General features: G+C 42.5%; 1 protein-coding gene across 1 annotated transcript in view; it reads left to right on the top strand.

Moving 5' to 3' along the window:
- Nucleotides 1-164: 164 nt before the first annotated feature.
- The window catches only part of babam2 (BRISC and BRCA1 A complex member 2), a 76,174-nt gene continuing 62,326 nt past the window's right edge, over nt 165-14,012 (top strand). The window contains exons 1-4 of the mRNA XM_036542855.1: nt 165-260; nt 1,932-2,085; nt 3,067-3,143; nt 6,462-6,556. Of these exons, the coding sequence (XP_036398748.1) occupies nt 1,949-2,085; nt 3,067-3,143; nt 6,462-6,556 (309 nt within the window). The 5' untranslated portion in view covers nt 165-260; nt 1,932-1,948. The remainder of the gene's footprint in view (nt 261-1,931; nt 2,086-3,066; nt 3,144-6,461; nt 6,557-14,012) is intronic.

Here is a 14,012-nt window from a genome sequence, read left to right as displayed (position 1 = left end):
TTTAATTGGTAATAAAGGCGCAATGTGTATGCATATTTTAAGATAACGTAAAAATGCGTAAATTGTACCAATACAATTTCAAGGCTTGAGTGATTTTTTTCTTTGTATGTTCTTTTTCAAATCAGGCAAAATCACGGGCAACCCCATACGCTCCGTGTTGCGGAAAGACCTGAAAACATGTACCGGAAAAGTAGGAAGTAATTTTCAGCGGAGTATGTATTAAACTAGCAGAAACAATATCGGATTTCAAGTGTAAACAGGTATCAGTATTGTGTTGTATCTTATTGTGTATTGTGTTAACTGTTCCACGTGTGTATGGAGGCTCACATCAATAAGCTTAATAAAACGCGCTGAATACCTCAGAAAATCAGCATGGGGATCGTATCATCTAAAACAAGTCAATGATACTGAAAACAGCCAAGAGAAGTAGTCCAGCCAGGTAGCTAGTTCATTGTAATGTTATTGATTTTAAACTGGCTTGCTAGCAAGGTACAGTACTTTAACTGCGGCCTTTTTCTTCGCCCCTTTAATTAATTTTCTTGTTAGAGGAACAAAGCGCGTCCTTTGTAATCTAATGTTGGCTAACTAGCAATAACTTGTTACCTGTAATTTACAAGCTAATTGTTATTTAAAAATATCCGAAGGCTGTCTTCTTCAAACAAGAAAATCGTAAAGTTACCTAGCAATTAAAAGATTTGGTTTGACATGCCAAGGATGTGCAGGCAGCTGCCCCAGAATCGTCTACAGGTGCATCCAGCGTTCCCATACGTTCCCATACATTTTCCCATACGTGTTATTCCAGGGAGTTGTAGCGTTAATTATCAATAATTTCAAGCTGACCACAAATACATAAATGGCCGCTAGTGCACAATTCCCAGATTAATTCCCATAGGTCACGTGAAGAATGATGCGGTGCCATCACTAACAGCTAGCTCTAGCTGATCTGTGTGAAAACGGAAAAACTCGCCGAGCTGGAGGAAAATGCAGAATCAGTAAAGCTTAATAAAGATATGGTTGCTTTATGTCAGAAATTCTGCGAAAGCTACATGTCTCGACTATGTAGGTTTATATTACACCTCTGTGTCATGTGGCTACTCTTCATGTAACTAGCCAGCCAGAAAAAAATGTGCCTGTTAATTTCTGGAGGCAATGCTAACAAGAAGGTTATCCTTTCTGCGTTAGACTGTGTTTTGTACATACAGTGCCCTTAGAAGAGTAGATTATTGAGATGCAATCAGTTTTTTTCCACAAACTTTTCTATAACAGGCCTCTCTTCATGTACTGTTCATAAAAACGGACATGGCAGGCGCCCACCTCCCACGCACTAGCAGTACTATAATATTTTCCATTTTTACGTGCTGAGGAAGTGAATCCTGGGTCAAATTCAAAAGCGTCAATAAACATTTCATAACATTTGGCTTCCTCATTTTTTTTAATGTTCCTTTTTAGCCAGCTCTATTGAGATGAAATTCACGCAGAAATCACTGTTATTTCATTAATTATAAATAGTTTATGATTGTCCCTGCTGCTGTGATGTTTTACCTGCTGAGCCAAGTCAGAAATAAATATGACGTTGAAACAGCCTCTTTCATTTGAAACTGTTCATTATGAAGTTTATTGCAATTATTATTTCATAAACATAGGTTTGTCGATTGCTGTCATCTTTTACAGTAGTGAAATTATGTCTGCAGGACATTATGAGATGTCACTGTGACTGGGTGGAGTGTTAGAGATTTTACAGGGTTGGGTTCCCCATGCCTCACACTACAAAGCATTTTGATGAAGGGTTTATGGAAGATTAAGTCCAGAGCTCCCAAAATATACTCTGTAGTCCAGGATATTGCTTTCATCCACTTCCTCTCTGAAATGTTTTGTCATGCAGCGCAGTTAATGTAGCCGTTTTCTCTCTGCCTGTGTCTGTGGGTGTCTAGTGGGCCAGAAAGGGAAGATGAACAACATGTCCCCCGAGGTGGCTTTGAACCGTATCTCCCCAGAGCTGCGTCCCCTACTGTCCAGCGTGGTTCGCAATGGTCGTGTGGGCCTTGACTCGACCAACTGCCTCCGCATCACCGACCTCAAGACTGGGTGAGTTTCAATCCCAGCAGCTACCTTGTTTGAGGGACATCTCCCACTTTACTTACCCACATATTACTACTGTTGGCTTAGCGTGGGACTAGCATGTGTTGCACAGCCTGGGTTCAATGGCCTTATAGATAGAGGGTCCACCCCACCCATCAATGATGAGAGGGTACACATCAGTGGCACTTGATGAGGAGTGAAGATGAGATGCCCTTGACAGTACTGCTGTGGCATGCTTCAACACTGTGGGCTAGCAGTGGGCTATAATGGTTCCCACCACTTTATTTTACGGCACAGAATTTTCTGTAGGCCTAAATATTCATCTTAGCCCAGTTGTTCCTTTGGGCCATTTTTCTTATCTGAGTGTGAAAAATGAACAATATGGCAGGGACTCTGTTACAGACAGGTGGACCAACATGGGTATTCTGTTCCTCCAGATTTCCCTTAACTTTGGCTGTGGATTTAAGCTGCTGCTTTTTGGCTGCAACTAATCAGTCCTTGAAGTAGTAGTGTCCCTCACTCACAAAATGGTTGATTGATTGAGTGGCTCCCCCAAAGGAAATACAGTTCCCTTATTTTACCACTAGATGGTGAAAAGGTCACGGCTGAGGGCATCTATCAATGCAGTCACTGCCCGCAAACAGTGCATTTCATTGATCTTGTTTGTTACTTATATAGCGTTACAGTCCACCTGGACTTATTATCTCACAACACAGCTCACAAAGACTTTAGTATGTCTGATGGGGCCTGAGAGAACCAGCACAGGAACTTTTACAATGTGTACACACCAGGTGTTAAACCACACAGACTCCCGTGGCAGAGATGACACAACTTGTTAAATATGTCCCAACTTGGAGGCTATAGCCCAGGGCTAGACTGGAGTTGCTTTTCATTACTTACTGCTTGATCTCCTCGCCTGCCCTTCTGTTCTCAGTAGTGACTGTAGTTGTGGTGTCACTGACAGCTCTCTCCTTTCTCTGGCTCCAGATGCACCTCTTTGACCCCCGGCCCTTGCTGCGATCGTTTCAAGCTGCACATCCCCTATGCCGGAGAGACCCTCAAGTGTAAGAGCAATCCCCCAATGCACTTTTTCCACAGCTTGGTTACGCATCCTGTCACCACAGGGTGGGGGTCTCATGGTGAATAGGTTGGTTGGATTTCTGACCAGAAAACTGCAAGTTTGAATGTGAGGCCACAGGTGTTAATATGTTGCAATATGTTAAATTCTATCAGTGTAGACTGCCTTTAATAATATATTACGATTTTACTTCTGACCTTTAAATGATATCGCTGGAATGGTTGAGCAATTCTGAAGATCCAGTGTAGAGAATCAAGAGATACCCAAAAAATCATGGTTGAGTTTCAGTCATAATTTGAACATTACAGATTGAGTACCTGCTTTTTCAGGGTTGCTATTTGGGATCAACGTATAAGATTATTACTGTTAACCTGATTACCTTTTGGTTTTGATTTGGAAACATTGCTTGGATGCTATTTTGATGTATGATAAAGCACAGTCTGAACTTCTCACCATTCCACATTCTGCTTCAGTTCCACATTCTGCTTCCAGCCTGTTTTCATCAGTGCAGGGAAACTTCCCAGAAATAAATCAAGAACAAATCATCTCCATCTTTAAGTGTTTCAGAAAGCCACAACATACAAGTTACAGTTCTTGTGTCAGCTAAAATAAAGAGTTCAGATTGCTTGAAACCAGCGTTTGAGTGGCTTCAGCAGTCCCTGTGATTTTAGGGCTATTATGACCTATTACCCAGCTGCTGAGGCAATTCTGCACGTGCTGTGTAGAACAAGGCCTGCAAACATTTCAGTGTGGTCCTCTTTTACTGCTAGCCCAGTGTAAACACCAGATTGAAATGGACTCTCAGTAAACAATCCTCTCACATTTGATTTAAACCTGACTGATGAGGCCATGCCTGTGATGTTTTTTTTTTTAAGGAATGCATTCATCTACCGTAAGGCTGTTAAAATGCTGCTGAGGGCAAATATGTTTTTAAGCAATCAAAGAGAAGGCTTAGATGATTTTAAATGGCTGTTCCTGGAACGGCCATGAGTCATGAGAGAGAGTCAGGCAGCAGTCACTCTCTGGGGAACGCATGCAGACATATGATGCTGGTCACAGAGTCCTTTGTGAGAAGCAGTAGGAATTACTGCAAGGTTCATTTCCTGGTGTCAGGTTGGTGAGTGAGTAACCCTCATTACCATAACTCTTACTTAACTTTACACAACTCCTATTGACTTTGTCTTGATGTGAAATTCAGTGCTGATAAAAGGAGATTGTTGTTTGATAAACATGCCTTTATTCACTGTGAAGGATTTGTCATAGGCATCATCACATTTAAGCCTTGAGGAACATAATGGAAATAGTTTTAACCTTTTCTGTATGGACAATTGAAGGACATTAAAGGGAACATGTACTCATAGGATATACATGATGAACTTCCCTGTCCTGGATGTCCAATATTTAAGGTCTGGAACACATCAACACATTATGATTTCCCAGTAGAGCAGACTGGGATTCCTGAAGGTTTTTCAGTTTTCACCATGAATTTTTCACTGGTGGATGGTCCTGTCAGGGATGTTCACCCTTATTTCCACCAGAATGAGACTTTCTTTAGTGATAGGTATCAGGCCTGCCAGGGCCCTTTCTTGCCTGTGATTGCATTCAACAATGTATTACTCTGGCACAAACCTTGCCATCAAATGCCACAGTTATTTAAGAGCACTGAAATAGTAAAGATGGTGATGGATGGGGGGGGGGAGGGGTGTCGAGTATCACCCGACTTCAGTGAGTCTGCAGCCAAGACCTTCCGGGTTGGGTGGGGCGGTGTTGGATGGACACTAGAGGGCTATCCTAAGGCAGATTTGAGGGCTTTAATGCAAACATCTCCAGTTTAACACCCTCCTGTATGGAAAAGTACTGCTGTTTTCCTGCTCTCTACTCTAAAAAGAACAAAACACGTTGATAAAAATAGAATTGTGTAACATCTGAACAGCAGAGAGCTCTTGAATTAATATCCCTCCCTCGATATCGACCTAGTCATAGAACGTTCAACCCCAGTGCTGACATCATTGCATTCTGCCTATTCAGTGTAGGCTGATGGCAGAATAAAAGATGTCAGGCACTTCTATAATGGAGAGAATGGAAGATGCTTGGTCTTTTTCATGTGCCTTTGTGAACATGTATTGTGCCTTTCTGAGAGGGAACTGTGAGCAGGTTTAGGAGTTTTCTGTGAATATATCACACTGTGCCCAGGATCAGCTCCCCTGTCCTGGTTTTATGGGAATGATTTTTTTGTCCTCTTTTCTGAAGAATGTAATCACATTCCTGATAACAGGCAAGCCAAAAAAGCCAAAAACACAAAGCACAATATCCAAATCATTTTGCTAGTTAAAATGTGCATGTGCCATCCAAAATACCTTATCAACATTGTAAAATGTCCTACTGTAAATGTTATGCTGAGACAACAAGGCATGATATGCATTGCCCTATCATTGACATTAGCACACCTTTTTAGTGTGTTGTGGGTATTAAGCATAATCAAGCATATAATACATTCTATAATACAGAAAATACTCCATGGGCATGTTAAACTGTCTTGTGGACATGCATTTTGTCTCAAGGCCACAGAGCACATGAAGGTGTCTAAAACGCTGGCAGCGGTCTTGTGCCAAGGCCATTCTGACTTCATTGCAGCTGAGGTCTTTGTACATTTTCCTCAGAGAAGCAAGTCCATCTGCCTTTTTTATAGTTAGATGGTTAAAATAGAAAACTGCTGAAAATGTTTAATGTGTGAATTGAAATATTTAAAATAAGCATTGCAGCTCTCACAGTGGCCTTAATACATATATAAACTGAATGTCTTAATCTTTTAAGAAATAGTAAATGTCTGTGTAAGCACTCAGTATTACACCCAGTGTTTGAGCTTAAGCTTGGTCTATTACATTTGTGCCAGGGGTACATTTAACGTTTCCGCTCCTGTAAATGCTACAGCAAGAACAATAATGGATCTCCAGGATGCAACCACAGTCTTAGCAATCATCACAGTTTAAATGCTGTTGCTCATAATTAGGCATTTATTCTAAATCGGGTCCAGATTTGCTATTAGAAAATCACTCATAGAGATCTGTCAAAACGGCGGTTATTGTTAAGATTGTCCGCATTGTACCCAATTAGAGAAAGGAAGTGTCATGCAGCCTTTGTTAATTTCGTTTGATCAGTCGCTTTCCTCATAGGGGCGGTCCCTCGCTCTTTCTCTGTCTGAATGCCACGCAGTTCTGTGTAAAGTTCACTGAAGTGCTGCACTGAATGATTGACGGGCTGTCTGTCTAAGTGATCCCCACCTCTCTCTGTTTGTGATTCTCAGGGGACATCATCTTTAATGCCCGTGATCCTGAGCTGCCCCCAGACTTCATTTTCGGAGAAGATGCGGAGTTCCTGCCAGAGCCCTCTGAGCTTCCGGTGAGCCCCCAACACCCCCCCCCCCCCCCCATCTCATGTCCTTACATTATGTTACATTATTGGCATTTAGCAGACGCTTTTATCCAGAGCGACTTGCAAGAGTTACAATTTTTTACATGTTACCCATTCATACAGCTGGGTATTTACTGAGGCAGTTCTGGGTTAAGTACCTTGCCCAAGGGTACAACAGCAGGGAATCAAACCGGCAACCTTTTGGTTATAAGTCCTGCTCTGTACCACTGTGCTACACTGCTGTACCCAAAACAAGTCGAGCGCCAGCGTTGTGAGCTGGCCTCGGGAGCTGGCTGGTGGTCAGCTTGATTGGCACCCAGACCTCGTGGCTGATGGGTGGCAGCTGTGAGGCTGGTTTCTCGTGATCAGAACGGTTGTCCACCGAGCCGGTCCGGGACAGAAAAGAGCGCTTAAGTCCTGGAATGTGATGACTGTGCAGATCATCCCGTCATAATCCCCGCACGCTGGGCGGGCCATTCAACGTGCGCATCGCTGGAATTGCCGCTCTTTGTTCACGCTCCCAGAATTTCGTTTTCAACACTTAGGGACCACAGCTGTGGTCAGAGAATGCGAGTGATGGTGGACATCCCGGTTTCGATGGACGATAGTGACTCCAGGGGCGTGTCTGGACAGAGGGGTATTCCCTGGTGCTACTGTATTGATGCCAACAGCGCTGTCAGTTTTCTAGAATCAGACCATAACGAACCCACACATTCCTCTGCGGTTACGTCGGCTCCTGGTACTCTCTCGAGTGCTTAACAGCTTGGGGTCATTACAGGCTGTGGTGTGCACGAAACCAAGGAGAGCTCTTCCTTTCCTCCACTCCAGGGCTGTGTTTCTGTTTGATTTACTGGAGTCCAAGCCCAAGGCTCACATCGTCATAGTGACGGCTGTGTTATCAAACGCAAGATTTCTGCCGCAAATCATGATCACATCTGGTACTCCTTGCCAGAAGATGAGATATAGATTTGTTCCTTTTTTTTACCAGTAGTTTATTTGGGAATGAATCAAAGCCCAGCATTTGAATCAAAGTTTGATATGTAATTACCCTGTTGTCCTCCATTTCCTCAGGATCAATTACGTCAAAGAGCAATTTGGTCAGTTTTTCACAATTTTTTGTTCAGCCACCTGTCATGCTGTTGAGATGAGGGTTTGAAAAGATGGTTTGACTTGTTATTAATATCTTTAACCGTTCAACTCCCAGAAACATAATAAAGTACAGAAACATCAGCAAAGGGGAGGCAGAAGTAATCACTGCTGCTATTATTTACTCCTTGTGAAGCTCTAAATCAATGGACCTTTGAGCTGTTTTGACTTTTCTTTAACTCAGTGGTGAAATGTGATTGCTGGTATTATTATGCAGGAATGAGTCAGAAGCCATATTTGACCAAGAGGCCTCCAGTGCTCTGACGAACACGCGTTGGTGAATTATATAAGTGATATTTTTAATCTCACTCTGCCTCTATTTCCTCCTTCTGGAGGAAACTGTAGGCTGTAATACTTATCACAAGGAAAGATAAACAATGCAACAATAATAGATCCCACATACATTGTCTGAATTGCATACAAAAGACTTCCAACAAAGTTCTGGAGGAACTATAAAGAAGGTATAAATTTGTGTGGCTTTATTTGTAAGATTAGGTTTGATCTGATAAGTAGTCAGTGATGGGATGGGACAGTGAGGGCTGTTTATGGCAATATTTCAGAAGAGGAATGTCAGAAGAGTGGCGGAATTTGGATGACAGCCCTACCTGCCTGTGCCCCCAGCAGTAACCCCCGAGACCCAGCCCCCCCAGGCCAAAAAACCTATGCATGAAAGGGGTAGAAGCGCTATGTGGATCTCTGAACAAGGGCAGGTCTTGGGTGTTTGTAAGTCTACCATAAGGACAAAAAAAGAAGATAAACCATACTAGATGAGCATAATCTGAAACCACAGTCTTGTGAATGATATCAGAGAAAGGAAAGCTGAGTTTCTCATCCTTCTATTTACAGGCCAGATCTCTTTCTCTCACACATCCTCTCATTTGAGTGTGTGAGTGCTGAGCTGTGCATAAGAGCACTGTGTGGGCAGTAGGTGATGGTTGCCAGGCTGTAGGACTCAACCTCTCTGTTATCTCAAGTTCACTCTTCTGGAATCAGCACTCATCTGGGGCCGTAAATCACACATTTGGACAAGAAAATGGTCTTAGTCCTTTTATTCCATCCTGGTCTCATCTTTCAAGTTTTAGCAAGGCGTTCACCCCTTCAGCAGCACTGTTCTTTCACAAAGGACTTGAGAAATAACCATTAAGAGCGTTCAAATCCAGATTTGTTTACAATTAATAGTTCAGTCAGACCTTATTAATTGACACAGGACTAGGACTGGAAAACTCTGGGATAGATCAAGGCTAGTAAGAGATTGTGAAATACCCTATAATTCAGTCATGGGTACACAGACACACACAGATGGAGGGATTGAGAGCTTCATTGGAAATGATGTTGTGTCTATGTGGAAAAATCTCTGTGGAGCAGTGCAGTGGAGAGACCATCACAGACTGGACGGTCAGGCGCTTGGAACAGAATGCCCATGTTATTGTTGTTTTAAATATTCTTGCGAGTGCTAAAATTGGTCTCAGAGGATATTTTAAGAAAAAATTCCCAGCTGTGTCAGAGTCTGGGAGTCAGAGACCGATACTCAGCACGTCTCATAAATCTTGCCGAAAACATGGGGAAGCACCTCCACTCCCCTCTGCTGTTGGGCCAGCTTGTTTTTTTTCTGCCAGGGTCTTCTATGGGTGCTTTCACAATCTCCACATTTCTTTTCCAAGGATGTTCTTCATGCTCCTGCTCTCCTTCAGCCATAGCCTTTATCTTTTTCTTCCTGTAGAGCCCATTGTCTGCCATTGTTTTACACTGTAAGCCATTCTACCAGTTGTCTGCCAGAATTGCTCCATTTTTTGGGGGAGAGCCATTATGAGTCAGCTCTTGAACTGGAAGAGTAAAGGAAACAATATGTAAACAAATCAGGGCATTGTGAGGGCCTTTAAAGTGCAAGGGAGGTTTTTTTTTTTGTCCTGTCTCATAGAATGTGCAAAAATTCCCCAGACTGTGGTTCTAACAGTGAACAATCTGCTGTCAAAAGGACAGGTCTTAGACTCGGCTGCACAGAGAGCCTCGGGGCACTCATCACCACTGCCTTTGAAAAGAGTCATCTCAGACATCATTGATTATTAACCAAAACAGGACCAGAGAGGCTTTGATCTCCCTGTGAATGAACACAGCCAAGAACAAGTGCTCAGCCCATGGGGTTAATTTTTAGCGTGCGAGATTTCAGACAGAGATTTGTGTTACACGGTGCGTGGCCGTGCGACAGCGCGCTTCCTGCACAGAGGCTCTCTGTGACCTGAACAGGGAGCCCAGGTTGTGCACGCACTAGCAAACACACACGCACACACACACACACACACACACACTTAAATCTAAAAACAAGCACCATTCCAGAACTGCTCACTTTACCAAAAACAGCTGATTTAGTTCACACATATTTAACACGCCGCATTCAGACCCCTCGGTCGCACAGAAGTCTCAGAGCCTTTCCCGAGCCCAAACGCACAGAATGCAATAAACACTTGCACTTCAAGTGCAGTTGCTGTGCTATTAATGCGTTTGGAATGGCAGTGCTAGTTTTCCAGGCTTGTTTTGTCCCTGAGGGGCTGAACAGTAGACTCCCCTCTCGCTGCCATGCAGAATTCCTGATGCCTCAGCAGAAAAGTCCGTCTTGTTTACAGTCTGCTGAGGTTATTATTAGCTCCGGACATTTTGTTTCTTTTTTCCTCTCCTTTCCTGGGGCTTCTCGCAGTGTCCCCGCCAGGGCTGCCACTCCTCTGGATGTGTCACTTCAAGTAGAAGGGATGGCATCCTCCACTGGGACAGGACACGCAAAAAGATTTTTAAAAAAATGAAAATGAAATGAACAAATGCACTAAAGTCATTTTCATCAGTCTCTCTTGTTGGAAATCTTATTCTTCCGGTGAATAAAACCATGCCTATTTGTATGATTTTGGGTGACTTAAGGTTCATTACAAGGAAGTCATCAAACTTTAATCTCGAATTGAAAAAGTCACTTCCTGTTTGACATGGTTGCTGGCAGTGTTCAGGAACTGGGAATTTTTTCAGTCTCCATTTGCCACATTTGCCAGACTTATTCCCCCTAAAATTGATGAGTATTATATTATGATCAGTTAATATTTAATGGGATCTTTAAATTAATAAGCACTTTAAGGTAATATGTTTTTCTAAAATCCCTTGGCAAATGATTTGTTAGACATCCCAACATGTACCTGTATCAGGTTTTGTCCTTGTAGTGATGATGCATAAATGCCATCCAGGGCTTTACTCTTGTTAGTATTTATACCAAAAACAAAAAAAAAGCAATCTTGAAAGAATGATGCTGTATGCACATTTCCCTTCCATTGCCACAGAGCTTGTGAGGACATGAGTCACATCTGCTCATGAGCCGACTGACATGTCTACACTGAGGGCAGCAAATTGATTCTTTCGGTAGAGAGGCGCACCACCAGCATGTTGGTTGAAGGAGGCGACACGCACAGAAACCTAGTCAAAGTCTGCGGCCCGGGAAACCACAATGCACTGAGGCTGAAGAAGTAACCTCATTCAATACATCATCTGCCATTTTCGACACATGATTTCAGACACTCGCTCTTTGAAATCTGAAAATACCACAAGACCAGACCAAGGCTTATTGTGAGCTGACTATACTTGTTTTAGACCATGCGGGACCAAGGCATTTAAGAAAAGATGAAATGAATGAGTAAAGGGCAGTAATTACTCCTGGCACCCTGGAAAGCTGTGGGGCACCCGTGCAAGAAGGTAGAAAATGAGGGATAAAAGTTAAGTCATTACATTATCTCAATGTTCCCTTATTATTGAGGTAGGCTACCGCACCAATAATGTGCACTTGTAACTGCTTCCTTAATATTTTTTTAAAAATCAGATGTATATTAAAATGAACAAAGGATATTAATTACTCCTGGCACTCTTGAAAGTTGTGAGGCATCCATGCAAAAACATGAAATCATAGGAATACATGTTAAGTTGTTAAGTGAGCTCGGTGTTCTCTTGTGGTTGAGATAGGCTACTGCATATGTAATGTGTGTTTGTAACTGCTTTGTTAATATTTTTTAAATGTTCAGATGTAGATTAACATTTAGTGGTACGATCTATTTGAGCATGTATACAGAGGATGTTTTTTTCTCCCATGATGCACTTGAATTTGGGTTAGTGTCAGTAGTTACAAGGTCATGTTTCCCAGTAAACAGGGCAGTGGGAGTGGAAAACAGAAGTGCACCAGCAGAAGTGGGTGTGTGGGAGAGACATGATGTTCCTGACATCCACAGTGTGCTCGGCTTGATGGTGGTGATGCAGTGGCCGTCAGCCCTGGGTATGGATGAGTGTTAAGCACGGCCAGGGAAAACACGCGGCTCCAGGTTACCATGGTTTCAGCCCTTCAGTATGTCATTATTATTTTTTTTCCAAGAAAGCTGTAAAACAGTCACACAGATTTTTGTTTTTTCCTTCCCAGCAGGGCATTAGGACATTAGGAACATTAATGATGAAGGAGTGTGGATGTGGGTGCAGTAGCTGGAGCACAGATCTTTGCAGTTGTGCTTAAACAAAAATCTATCTGTAGTCATTCTTGCATGAATTTATGATTGCAAGCTGCTACAGAGGATTTCAATACATAGCGTATCTCAGTCTGGGATGCTGTGTGTATTGCCAGACCTTTGTGTGCATGTATGTATGTTTGCATTTATTAAAGGTGAAAACAAGATGGTGGAAAGTTGGTGTATTTGTTTAGTAGACCTCAGGGCAGCAGCCATCACTTGGGGTGTTTTTATAGTCCTGCTCTGGTAACACAGTGTACCAGATCACCGGCAGGACGTGCCCAAGCCCCATTCTTTTATTACACTTGCTTTTATTTGCACTTGGGGCAGCTCTGTGGAGGGCATCGCCCTGTCTGAGCTGCACAGGAAATCTGGGAGGATATATGGAGAGCCTGCTGTAAGGAAAGATAGGATGGCATTACCCTTGTGTGTACGTGTGTGTGTGTGTGTGTGTGTGTGTGTGTGTGTGTGTGTGTGTGGGCAGACACACAACCCCTGGTCACACCCCAGCAAAGCTACTTTCCATCAGTTGTAACCACATATTAAGTAATCACACTTTCTAGATGGTTATAGTATCTCCACAGGGTTTTGCTGCAGAGAGACAGAGCATGCCCTTTGAAAGAAGAGGAACTTTAACTGTTGCACAAGATGACTGCAAGAGCAACGCAATACAATGCGTTTTTTTTTAAATAACTTGCACATTTTAGTTGTTTCACATAATGACATAATCATTTTTTTTGTAATTGGAAGTTTCACTCCTACATTTAACAAAGAGCAGTTTGTTGTGGTAACATGCCGAAACAATGGTGGAAGTTTGTGGATGGAATATGTGACAAAAACATTGAGAGCTTGAGGTAAATCAAAGTAAATTTAGAATGGGGAAAATGCAACAGTGACTAACGTCAGCATGCATTTAATAGGAGCGCTGTGTATTTTATAGACCTCCCTTTCCAGGAGCCTTATCATGTGGTTTTTGGAAGGGGATGCTGTCTTTTTTTGTTGTTTTCCTTAAATTAACCATGTAATTAACTGTTGAAGTCAGTTTACCATTTCCATAAGTTAAATATTAACTCATCAATCAATCATAAAAATTGCAAGATGTTGCAATTGTGAATTTCTCAACAACAACAGTGCCAAGCACAGTGCAACAAAATTCAAGGTTCAAGGCAAAAGCCTACACAGGGTCTGCCTTTCCAGCAGACTGCTCTTTCTAAACGGCTCATACAGTCTCTCATGGTCACATCAGCGCTCCTTCTGAGAAAGCACTTGTGACAGCTGTGCAGCTTTGCGATCACTGAAGAGTGTGGTACGTGATCGGTTATTACATTACAGTCTTAAGCTTTTCACATAAAATCAGGACTCCCTCGCAAAAGAGATTTTACACCTTGGTGGGACTTTTCCCGCAAAAAAGAGCAATAAATAAGTAAGCAAATTTTTACAGGCGGTCCCCATATCAAAAGGATTTGGCTTATAATGATCAGGTTGGTGAAGATCTGGGTTAACATAAAAATGGTGCCATTAATTGTTTTATGGCACAAAATGCTGATTTTAGATGAGAGGCTGAGAAGTGTAACGAGAAAGAGTGGGGGAACAGCCATTAAAATCAGCAAAGTAAAAACTCTGACAAAGCAACACTTTCTCTCATGGGGGATTATTAGGTCTAGTTTGTTCTTTCCTATTTCTTAATTTGTTTTCATTTAGCAAACCAAAGGGGGGGGGGGGGGGCTGAGAAATATTTAGCCTTAAATTCATGATTGTACCGTTTACACCAAAGCTTTCAG

This window comes from Megalops cyprinoides, chromosome 12 (genome assembly GCF_013368585.1).
Source record: "Megalops cyprinoides isolate fMegCyp1 chromosome 12, fMegCyp1.pri, whole genome shotgun sequence".
Lineage (NCBI taxonomy): Eukaryota > Metazoa > Chordata > Actinopteri > Elopiformes > Megalopidae > Megalops > Megalops cyprinoides.
Note: the sequence above shows the minus strand (reverse complement) of the source record. Positions and strands in the feature narration are given on the sequence as shown.